At 36.9% G+C, this 12,817-nt stretch overlaps 1 protein-coding gene across 4 annotated transcripts in view; it reads right to left on the minus strand.

Annotated features, from left to right (window-relative positions):
• The window catches only part of ZFAT (zinc finger and AT-hook domain containing), a 133,858-nt gene that overhangs the window by 56,889 nt on the left and 64,152 nt on the right, over nucleotides 1-12,817 (minus strand). For all 4 annotated transcript variants that reach the window (XM_051609739.1, XM_051609738.1, XM_051609736.1 and 1 more), the window contains exons 3-4: nucleotides 8,121-8,381; nucleotides 1,029-1,202 (exon numbers count right to left, since the gene is read on the minus strand). In XM_051609739.1, coding sequence (XP_051465699.1) covers nucleotides 1,029-1,202; nucleotides 8,121-8,381 — 435 coding nt within the window. The remainder of the gene's footprint in view (nucleotides 1-1,028; nucleotides 1,203-8,120; nucleotides 8,382-12,817) is intronic.

Raw genomic sequence — 12,817 nt, forward strand, 5'->3', positions numbered from 1 at the left:
GTTTCTCAAACAATGAATTTGAAGGTGCATTTTACTTCTCTTCAAAGCACACAGGATATTTGTGGGTGAGCTCATCCAGCTTCCTCTACCATCACAATTAGAAATTCAGTTTAGCAAACAAAGTCCAAGCATATCACAAATCTCAGTATCAAAAGATACTACAGAACAATACAGAAAATCCAGCTTACTTCAAACCTACAATAATAAATAAATACATTCTAGTTGTTCTGAGAGCTAAGCAAACAAATATTCAGAAACATTAGCAATAATGAAAAGGAGAACAATAAAGCCACAAGGCTGAAAATAACACACAAACTATTAAAAAGGGATTCTGTCAGACAGGTGAGTGGTTTATATAAATAGGCAAATGCAAGTCTAGTTTTAAAATAGTTTGAAATTATTCCAAAATCATTTGATGAAAAGGCAGTATAGAAATTTATGAATAAGGAATTCTTTAATCCTTACATGGAAACTTCACTTGGTTTTCAAACACCTATACATATTTTCAGTCAAACTACTTGTATGGAAGAAATTCAGTGATATATATATACTGCACTGCTTGTGTTTTCAAAATCAAATTCACATCTATCATTAATACACACACAAATTAAGAGCTGAAGCAAAGATATTATGGGGAAAAATACTTCCCTTTTCCTTGATCACTGATTTTTTCAGTTTCTTCTTTAAAACCATTCACAGACTAAAGATAACTGATGTTAATGCAGGTAACTACACCAAGGTCCAGCATTTGTCACACCTACGAAGAAATGTGATGGTAGTTCTAAATTGATGTAGCTGCCAGATGCAGAAATTCTGTATCAAAATAATCAAATGATACTAAATATTTTTCAGACAAGAAGTATCCTAAACAGTTCAGTCTTAGACCAATTAATATTTTACACAGTGTCAGCATGGACAAAAATCATAGAGTCACAGAATGGTTTCGGCTAGGAGGGACCTTAAAGATCATCTAGTTCCAACCCCCTGCCCAAAATGGATTTATTTATCTAATCAGTGATTCTCATTACCTGGAATAGCTTCATGGGCTGTCAAAACGACACTTATAATAGGATTTTTAGCTCCTGAAACCTGTTCAGTCTCTTTAGTTGATGGAGTTTTCTCTGTTTTCTGAATTCTGGGCCTCTTTGGAGTTTTTTCTCGCTCATCTCCCTTCCTGTCAAGGTCAACTTCAGAATGATTACCTAAAGAGCAAACATCAAAAAGAATTTAACTATGTACAAAAGAAATGCAAGCAACACAGTCATTAACACTGTAAGAAAGAATTAGAAGAAAATTCATGCTACTGTACAAAGAAAGACATTATCAAAACCAGGTATGCAGCATGAGTCCCTAAAGGGGAACTTTTTTTCCCATATATTTAATCCAACAAGTGTGATACTTACACAAAACAAATAAATAAACATTTAAAATATTTTTTAAAACAAAATACAATAAAATACAGGAAAAAAACAATATTTAAAAAAAAACAAAACACATCTCAGAAACATTTGTGTTTCTAAATTGTCTTGAAATTATTGCTGGTTTCTGCAGAAATTCTAAAAATGTAGAATTTCCTACAAGTTCATTATTAACTAACCAAGTATTTTTCTCTTTTCTATATATAACTGTTCTGATGATGTTAGAATTATTTATCCTACTACTAGATTAATTATCCATCTTATTTAATGGAAAGTCCTCCAATAGTCACTCTGAATTAGGCTTTTTTCCCCCCACTGTGACTCTGAGTCAACAGCCAGAAACATTCTTTTACTTTTCAATGAAGATTCAAAAAGAATTAAGGTTCAAACCAGTTATTTGGTTCAACCTAACTCCTGACATGTAACTCCTTGTTTTGAAGACCTGCACTTTTAAATCCTCTTTATCTTAATTGCTGTTCAGAATTTCTTCAGCCTCTTAAATTGGATAACATTTGGACCAGTTCACTAGATAGCAATGCAACAGTTGTATTCAAAACAGTCATCTGTTATAAGAATGAATAAACAGTAATCTGCTAAGTTCTTCCTTGAAGCTATTTCTTCTTTAAAGCAAATGAAGAATTCTTTATCAAAATTCTAAAAAAAATAATAAAAAAATAAAATAAAAAATTACTTATATATAAAGAATTAACATAAATAATAAAACCAGTGTGCTGCGAGATTATACCAACATGATTTCTTCATATTAGATGAAGTGGTAGAAAATGCAGGCTAGAGAAAACATTCCTGGCAAATTAAGGCATTATGCAAATGTTCCAGAGGTAATGAATAAGGAAAGCAAAAACTGATTGAAGAAAGAAAATTATAAATTAAGTCAGTGAATTTTGTCTTTTTTTTTACTTTTGCATATAAAGCAGCTGACACAGTCTCCAGAATAAGGTATCCAGTGTGTATTCATGATGTGCTGCAGCTTCTCTACTGAGATATGGAAACAATATATAAATAAAAAACCAGGAACAGCAGAGATGTAAGTGTGTGTAGACTTGTTTATGGCATGTAAATAGCAACAGCAGTGGAAAGAGATGCTACATGGAAATGGTTATGTTTTAATTTCAGTAATATTTCGTTAATACGCAGCTAAGACTCAAACAAGTCTGTCTCCCAGGGCCTGAACTTAATGGACCAAAGGGTTAAAGAGTCCTACCTGTTCCTTGAGAAAATGCAGGACACAAGCACAAAATAAAGCATCATAGTTATGATTGATGGTGTAACTACCACCTGTCTAAACTACCATCTCCTTACCAGATACAAAACCAGGGGGAAACAAGGTCTGCAGGAATTAGTTTAGATTTCTCAGGCATAGTGAGGCAGATGTGTTTACTGACATTTGCTAATGACTTGATGCCAGTCTGTGAATTTGAAATTTGTATTTACAATACCTAGAATGAGCAACAACCACATGGCAAACAGAATTCAAACACAGTTAGCCAGCTACCTTTCTGTGGAGTCATGTTAGTAATGTTTTTGCCCCAGCTTCCAGCTTCTAGATTATAGAAAATAATGCTGTGCCTTGAGAGCCCTCTACTTTTCAGTGCCTGCTAATGACTTCTTCCATTTCATTAGATAAATTCCCTGATATATGCCTCTTCTCAACTACTTTTTCTCTGTAGGTTTCTACTATTTTGGAAAAATATCACTGTTTTTTAAGTATAAAGGCTCCCCATTTATCTCCCTAATTAAGTCGTATATTACTGATTGACACTGAAACCAAGAAATTCTAACACTGCCATTTCACAGCAGTTCTTGAGAGGGATACTTGAATATAAAGGAACATCCTCTTTGACCAGAAACTGCCTGTGTGGTGTTTTGTTTTGGTGGGATGAACGAGGCTTAGAGGAAGTTAACACATTTTTCCACATTTTCTTTATGAAAAAGCCTCTATTAGTTTATTATCAGTAATAAAACAAAACATCACAACTTTCACAGTAGGAACAGGCAACCATCAGAAGAAAGTCTTCTCATAAAGAATCAGAATACACAAAAAATGAAAGCTGCTTATTAAATTGTGTTTCCCTGAGGCTACCTCACATACTGTTAAAAAACAAATACAAAAATGAAATTGGTTAATTACACTGCTTTTGTTCAGAAGGCAGTAAGAGCTATTGATACTTTCGGGGGGGGGGGGGGGGGGGGAAATAAAATGTAGATATACCTCCTGACAAAACTCCTAATTTCCGGCATGTTTTAGGTAACAGAAATCCAGAGCACAAAGACTGAAGGGAAAGGTCTGATTAGGACAACAGAATTTTCCTCATTTTGTTTGGGATCAAATACTGAATTCTGAGAGGACACATGAACAGAATCCAAGAACCCTACTCCTAAGTCCTCTTTTCTAACTATTACAAAATCAGAGTTAGTCAGTTTAATGAGGAAATAAAGGGGTTGAAGAAACCAAACAACAGATCCATTTTACTCCATTTTCACACTGTTCATGTTAAACTGCAACCCCATTAATTTTGAAAATTGGAATTCTACTAAAAAAGGAAGACAAGGATGAACCACAGAGTTAAGTTTATTACTGAACCAAATAATTTATAACTAACTACTAACAAATGTTTCATGTTGGTTTTCTTTCCTAATGTGCCTCTATCAGGCAGATCAGTTTGCTAATTCTTTCGGTTTGAGCGAAGGTAAAAGCTGTGGGAAAGAACAGACATCTTGCAATAACTACAGTTGACTATGGCTCCAAGCTTCCAAAACAGGACTTCAAAAATACTATTTTAAAATATTTTAAAATTACATACACAACAGCCATATACAAATATTTCTTTATTGAAATGTTGCAATTTCATATGCATAGAAAACTCCTACATGGCTGCTAGGCACTAAATATGAAGATTACAGCCATGAGCATATATTTTCTTAAGAAATTCAAAGCTGGGAAGTACTTCAAACAAAGGACTGAATCTCAACTTCCATCTCTCAATAAAAGCTGAGAACATCCAGCAACTAAAAGGATGGCTACATTCAGTATCTGCAAACCTGCAAGGAAGGTACTGAGTGCTACGCAAATTCAACTAGTGCTGAATATTTGTATGAACATTCTCAACATTCACCTGAAAAAGACAACACTATCTTGTTTACAGAGGGATCAAGTCAAATTCTGATACTTAAATGTTAAAATTTATCCACTAATCTGATGAATGTTGATGGCAGTAGCTCCATGTTTTCCCTTTCTAAGAGGAACAAGTATCTTCCAGAAACAACATCTTGATAAGGAGATGGAGCTGCACACATGACCAATAATTTTTTCTACAAAGATAACTATTTTCCTGTAACCTTAGAATTAAAAAAAAAAAACCAACAAAATTAACACTCCCCCTTAAATCACAAAAAAAACCCAAAAAAATGTAATGCTCAATGACAGCTGCTTTCTTCCTGAACTCTCTCTACACCAAAATACCCTGAACTAGGAAGTGTGCTTTAATAAAGGATTAAGAGGGGAGACAATCTTTAATGAAAGACAAGAACTTCAACTTCCACCACTGGGCTCAATCTGCCTTTCCATAATATGAGACTATCTCATCAGTAATTGAGTTGTCTTTCTGTAAAAAAGTCACTTAAAGTGTTAGCACTGTGGATTGGTGTCACAGTAAGTGTTTTGTCTCACAACTAGGACAATTCACCTGTATAATACAACAATAGTTTTCTTTAAAACGATTTTTTGTTTACATTTAAAGGAACACCCCTAGGTGATTCTAAGATGATTTATAAGAAAATGGAGTATATGCAACTTAGAATAGCTAAGCAAAGCTCCTCCAAGCAGTTAAGGGGCTTTGCTTGCTCCTAAACAGATTTATTTAGACAAACTGCCACAATTTGCAGCTCCATTGCTAAGCACTCAGCTGAGCACTTTGTCAGCTGGCACTTCCACTCACCAGACAAATAAAGTGAGCTCCCCTATCTAGAGATAGGCATTTTAAATGCCTGTTTGTGCAAGAAATACAACTCCATGCCTTTGCCTTCTAGCACATTTAAGAAACGGTGCTGGCTGTGTTGATGTGTAAAGTTACTGTCAGCTCTGAATAAACCCCTGCTTTGGAGTCTCATCCAACTCGATTGTTCATCTGTCTCATGATTCTGTTTGAGTCATTAATTTATGTTACTGCTCCCTGCATTCATAATTGGATGTATGACATTTTGCAGGCACAGCTACACATCCCTAATTGGCATGTTTTTAAACTGCTTTTCATTCAAATTACTATATTCTATCCCCTAAAAGATGCTGGTATTTCATAGAAAAGAAGTAAACTGGCCACTCAAAAATGAACACAATGCAATTGCTTCTCCTGTAAATTGATGTACTACTCAAAGAAAGAATTCATTTAAATTAGAATCCAGCTGATGGTAAAACCATCACAAGTCAGGGTCATAATTCAGAAGGAAGGAATGGTCCACTTCACAGAGAAAACAAGCTGTTCACTGCTGTAATCTGTCCCCCACCTAAATCCCACTCCCCAGCCAACAAATTACCTCTCCTACATGTGCCAGAGACTCAGGTATTCTGCAGTGTGGGAGAGGGATGGTGATTAAAATAATGACCTCTTTCTATCTCTCAAAACAAGTGAGTTTAGAAGCAGCTGCTGGGGAACTAATCAAACCAAGTAACAGCCAAAGCCCCAAACCACCCCCATAATGTTACAGAAGCAGCACTGTTTTCTGACTGGGAGCAGACACAGTGAAGGCATCAACAAGGGTTCAGGAAGATTCTCAACTCCTCTAGTTTTGTATTAGGAGAAAAAGAATGGATGGCAGTACCTGCAGCCAGATCCAAACTATAAGTCAAACCCTTCAATTTGGTTTACCCAAATAAAAGCAGAAATAGGTATACATACAGCTCTGCTTAAATCACAGTAACTTTCTTAGACAAATAAGCCCAATATAAAAAAAAATAAATAAAAATTACTAAGCAGGTACATGTGGGATATGTAAGCACAATAGACTTTTTTCTTTTAATCCTGAAAAAAAAAAAAATTAGCACACTTTCTTCTTCCTGTTTACAGCATGAGTTTCAATAAAGCCAAATGTTGGGTCCTGCACTTTGGCCACAACAACCCTATGCAAAGCTACAGGCTTGGGGAGGAGTGGCTGGAGAGCTGCGTAGCTGAGAGGGACCTGGGAGTGCTGATTGACAGGGGGCTAATTATGAGCCAGCAGTGTGCCCAGGTGGCCAAGAAGACCAACAGCATCCTGGCCTGTATGAGGAATACTGTGGCCAGCAGGACAGGGAGGTGATCCTGCCCCTCGAGCACTGTGTGCAGTTTTGGGCACCTCAGTATAGGAAGGACATTGAGGTGCTGGAGAGGGTGCATAGAGGGCAACTAAGCTGTATACGGGCCTGGAGCACTGGCCCTGTGAGGAGAGGCTGAGGCAGCCGGGGCTGTTCAGCCTGGAGAAGAGAAGGCTGAGGGGAGACCTCATCACCTTCTACAAATATCTGAAAGGAGATTATAATGAGGTGAGTGTTGGCCTCTTCTGCCTAGTGACCAGTCATAGCATAAGAGGAAATGGGGTCAAGTTGCACCAGGGGAGGTTCAGGCTGGGTATTAGGAAAAATTTCTTCCCAGACATAGTGATGAGGCCTTGGAACAGGCTGCCCAAGGAGGTGGTGGAGGCACCATTCCTGAAGATGTTCAAAAAAGGGGTAGACATGGTGTTTCATAAGACGGTTTAGTGGTTAGGGGTTGTAGGGTGGATGGTTGGACTTGATCTTTTCCAACCGTGACAACTGGATACTTCTATAATTCTAAGGTGAAGACAATCATTATGCATCAAAGGATTAAATTACATCCACAGAGGATGTCTGTAACCAGCAAGGCTTGGTGACTCCTGAAACAGGGACAGAACTATCAATGAGACACTGATCTCTAAGAGGTCCATGTGGATCACTGATCACAGAAGTCAAGAACACCAGAGGCCTGTTACATCCATGTATTATTCCTCTGACCAATACATGCTGCAGTTTCAATACAGTTTTATTTGTTGTAATTTTAAATGTCCAGTATTATAAGGATTTCAACACCTCTCCTGCGGACCTATAAAAGATAGCAAAACATTTTACTACTTGGAAACCATTGCTAATACCTCAACTTCAGCTCAAAATGTATATCATGTTTCCTTCAATAAAGGATATAATTCAGAATATCAATATATAGCTTTTCAATATTTATATGTTTAGCATATTTTAGCAATAGCTAAAACATTAGTGTGTTATCAGCATTATTTTGATCACAAATCTGAAACACCCCATCATAAGAGCTGCTACAAAGAAAATTAACTCTGTACCAGCCAGACCCAGTGCAAAGTGAAAACATACTTGATTATTAACCAGATGTCCACACAGTGCTAAACTTTGAAAGAAATTAAAACCAGGAGAAAGTAATTTTTAAAATTACTACAAAATCCCAGAAACATTAGAAAAACAGTTAAAAATGTCAAGTTGGAAAGACATCAATAAAAAAGGGGGTAAAATACACCCTGGTTTACAACATACAGCTGTCACTGAGAGGTAAGATTATTTTTTTGGTGTGATTTAAGGGGGAGTGTCCATTTTGGGGTTTTTCTAAGTGTAAGGTTATGTGTGTAGCAACATCCTTAATTTAATTTTGTTGGTTATTTTCTTACCTCCATCTCCGTCTTCCTCTGCTTCATTTAAAACAATGATGCAGATGTGCTTCCTCAGCTGACGTGTGTTGGAGAACTTCCGATTGCATTTCCTACATTCCAAGCTGCTGGGTGAGACTTCAGACAGATCCAGTCCTTCTTCTGTCCCAGGTGGAGTTTCTTCACTTGGAACAGGGTTATTCTCTGCCACATCTTCATCCACACAAAACTTCTTAGTGGACCCTTTCGGTCTGCCCCTTTTCCTCTTCACTACAAGAAGCTCTAGAAAAGAAAGTTAAAGTTAGAATTATTAGATATCACAATTCCACAGCTAATTAGCTAATACACGTGATCTCTGAAAAACAGGAATATGAAATTAAGTTCAAGACCCTCTGTCCCTAAAGCTTCAAAAGAAGTTAGCTTCACACAAACTTATTTTTAAGTAATGATACTTGTTGACATCTCTGCTAGCTGCAAATCAGTAAGATTTGTGTTACTGAGATGGGCAGATATCAAAGTGCCACAGTTGTACAGAAATTAAACTTCAAGCACTCCTTTAAATTGTTGTCACTGTATCAGCACTGCTCTGCTGTGTTCTGACACACTACAAAAAAGGTTTTCAAATAAAATCACACTTAGAGAAATTGCTTAAGTATGCAGAGAAATACAGTTTATCTTTTAAAACCAAAAGCACTTTGTGCTTTTAATAAATCAATTAGTCTCTAATAGTTTTATACTAGAGAGGGCAGTAAAAGGACAAGGGGTAATGGCTTTAAACCGAAAGATGGGAGATTTAGGTTAGATACTAGGAAGAAAATTTTTCACTATGAAGGTAGTAAGGCAGTGGAATAGGTTGCCCAAGGAGGTTGTGGAAGCCCCATCCCTGGAGGTGTTCAAGGCCAGGTTGGATGAGGCTTGTGCAGCCTGGTCTAGTGTGAGGTGTCCCTGCTCATGGCAGGGAGGTTGGAACCTGATGATCTTTAAAGTCCCTTCCAACCTTCACCATTCTATGATTCTATCTCTTCCTGTGGCTCTTTATTGCTAACACTTCCTAGCCAAAAGGTGGTATAAAAAAAATTGTTGACAACAAACAAATTTCATAAGTCATGCAAAAAAGTTTCCTTAATATTTCAAATAATTAAAATCAGAAATTATCCATAATTTTACATTGCTACATTTATATAGAAGAAACACTGACAAAATTAATGGAGTAACCACAGAAATGCATAACATACAAAACTTCCCACTCACATTTCCTGCTTAAAGATTTCTCTCATCACTGCTGTAGTAACTTCAAAAGCCAAATTTATATCATACATTCACAGATGTAACTGTTGATCTCACTGACCAAAGCAATTAGATCTCAAGAAAACTTTAAGTCAACAAAAGCAGATATTCAGAGGGAAGGGAGGAATTTTCTGGATAGTGATAAGTTATTTTAGTAGATTTCATCCTAGCTGTAAGTTATTTCTATCTAACAGGCTAATACAATTAAAAGAACTAGTATCTGTCAGTCTCTCTTTTTAGTCTCGTGGGTTGTTTGCTTGTTTTTTTACTTCTTTATACTGTGCTTCCTGAGGAATCATCTGATTATTATTGCATAGATTTTAGTTATTTACTTTCAACTTGCTCTAAGAAACTGTCAGTTCACAAACAGAAAAGCATGGTAGCATTTAAATGCTATTTTAAAGTCCGAGCAGACATCTGGTGAAGTATCAGATCTACTCCACTTATCTGCATAAAGATACACAGTTCTGAGAAGGAAAAATTAGGATGCACCTAAAAGAGCTTGTCTGATGATCTATGGAGAAATAGAAGACAGCCAGGCTACTAGGATTTGTTTTATCTAATGCCAGACCCTTGAGCTCTCAAATTAGTTAATATTTCTCTTCTATATTGAAGGAAAAGAGAAGCTACACTCCAGAGTGCAGTTCAGATCACATAAGACATAAATTGTCTCCTGCATCGCAGGGTGATCAAGCTCCCAGTTTAAAAACCTTCAGTTATGTGCAGTGAATTACAGCTTTGAGAATTAAAAGGTAAAAGAGCTTGATATGGTCTCATAATTGCAAAAAAAACCCAGAGTATAATGTGCATTAAAATGTGCTAAGTGAGTTTACACAGGTGTGAAGCACCCGTTAGCCACTATCTTTGTACCAGAGAAAGACAAAGGATGGGCACATACTAAAATTTTGCTAAGAACTCTGTCTTTCAGTGCTCAGAAAAAAACAAGCAAAATTAATTCTCATGCATGTTTCAAATTATGGTAGTTACAGCAAAGAGTTCCTTTAAATTATTTTTTTTTTTCTTATACTAAAACATTTCCAAATCCTGGGACTTGTGCAGAAATGAAAATACAATTATTCTCCTCAGAATGTCATCCTTTTACTGTTGGTTTGGGTTTGTTGGGTTTTTTTTGCACAGCACAGATGGGAGGAGTATGAAATATGTCTTCTGGCTTACGAGAGAAATGCCCAGTAATAAAGCAACTGTTGCAGTTCCAAAAACTTAAAAGTATCTTGAGATTATTCAAGCTAAAAGAGACTGGCAGTATTACACATAAATTACTACTTTTATGAGCAAGTTACATTTCTCCTACTGTTATTCCAGAAACTTTCACCCAAACCACTGTGTACCAAGAATAAAGGTTGAGAGCTGTCTACATATTTTTATCAAGTACCCATCAAGCTATTAACCTACCTTCTGCCTGATAAATTGAGACAATGTGAAAGTCTTAAAAAGTCATGAAAGGAGGGAACATTTGAGGGAGGGGGGGAAATTCATTTAAGGTCCCTTCCAACTTTAACAATTCTATGATTCTATGATTCTAAAACTACTTTCACTAGTGTGCAGTAGCACAGAAATTCAGAACAATGCTGGGAGGGGCTTGCAAGAACTTCTGTGAAAAGGTTGCTTTTTTCCTACTCATAATGAGGCTTTTAGTGTACTTACATTTAAGCAGACAAGTACTCAGTCACTCCTATAACAAGAAAGAATACTTGCTTTTTCACTCAGTATTCATTAATTAACTCCAAACTATGGCATGTGGATTCCTGTTTGTCTGCTATACTTATGGAAACGTTGAACAGATTTTTAATAAGATGGTGCTACCACCTCCTATTCTCTTACATAATCTTCCCTTAAGATTCCTTGAGGTTATTTATTTTTTTTCATATGCTATAAGTCAACCATTTTAGTAAGGTCTTTTGGTACATTTCCTTGAAAATGCTTCAGGTTTCCCCTTCCCTGCCATGAGCAGGGACACCTCACACTAGATCAGGCTGCACAAGTCTCTTCCAACCTGCCCTTGAACACCTCCAGGGATGAGGTTTCCACAACCTCCCTGGGCAACCTGTTCCAGCACCTTACTACCCTCATGGTGAAGAATTTCTTCCTGATGTCTAATCTAAAATCTCCCCTCATTCAGTTTAAAACCATTACCCCTTGTCCTATCACTACAAGCTCTTGTAAAAAGTCCCTCCCCAGCTTTCCTGGAGCCCCTTCAGGCACTGGAAGGTGCTCTAAGGTCTCCCTGGAGCCTCTTCTCCAGGCTGAACAGCCCCAACTCCCTCAGCCTGTCTCCAGAGCAGAGCTGCTCCAGCTCTCAGATCATCTTTGTGGCCCTCCTCTGGACTTGCTCCAAGAGCTCCATGTCCTTCTTGTGTTGGGGGCTCCAGAACTGGACACAGTACTCCAGGTGGTGCCTCATCAGAGCAGAGTAGAGGAGCCAGCTGTAGCATGATTCAAACAAAAAGTCTGTCAGAAATCACAAAACACTTGTGCAAATGTTTACATTATGCCACACCAATCCTTCCTCAAATGTCAGTATAGAAAGTTTGTATTTTATTTAGTCAATTACAACAGTATATGACTGTATTCAGAATCTTCTGCACGTGATGTCATACAAATATATGCAAATAAATCCACAGACTTATAAAGTTACTGTTACATGTATATATCACGTCACCTAAGAACACTTCTTATTCCTCCAAACCTGAATTCATGCTTTAGTTGCATCCTGTGGTTGAGTACAGATAAAGTTGATCCATATGCCACAGCTGTAAGTGACCTTAATGAGTTAATGATCCATCAGAGAACATATTATGATAGACGAAGCTATCCCTCAAATCATTACCAATCTGGTTAAAGAAAGCAGAGAGTTTTTACAAGCACTTTGAAGGAGATGGAGATCATTGTGAGAAGTAATAAAAGGAAAACCTATGCATAAGTGAAGTATGAGTGACTACAATTAACAAGCAAATACCTGTCCTTTCCCAGACAAAGATGCCCCACTCCAGTGCTGGGCAAAATGTGACCTATGTATAATTTGTATAACAGCAACATCTTCCCACAACCCTTGGTTTTACTTAATAAAAAAACCCTAAAAATCTAACATCCTAGTGAAATGGTTAGAACACCAACTCTAAACATATAATGACCTAACTATGGTTAAGTGGAGTGACTAAATAAAATTTATCAAAGAGTATTGCCAGTAAAATAATACCCATATTACCTGCCTAGCATCTTACTTGTTCACAGGACTTACCAAATCACTAATTTATTACTCAGGCAGAACACAGAGCTCCATTAATAATTTGACATTCACTCATCTGTACAAATTCTGGAGTAACTACCAGTAATTAGTAGTAGCTACCAGTTCTAGAGAAGTGATTGCCAGCACTTGCAAGAAAAACTATGCTTTCAAAGGACAAAAAGAT

This window comes from Apus apus, chromosome 2, assembly GCF_020740795.1.
Source record: "Apus apus isolate bApuApu2 chromosome 2, bApuApu2.pri.cur, whole genome shotgun sequence".
Classification (NCBI taxonomy): domain Eukaryota; kingdom Metazoa; phylum Chordata; class Aves; order Apodiformes; family Apodidae; genus Apus; species Apus apus.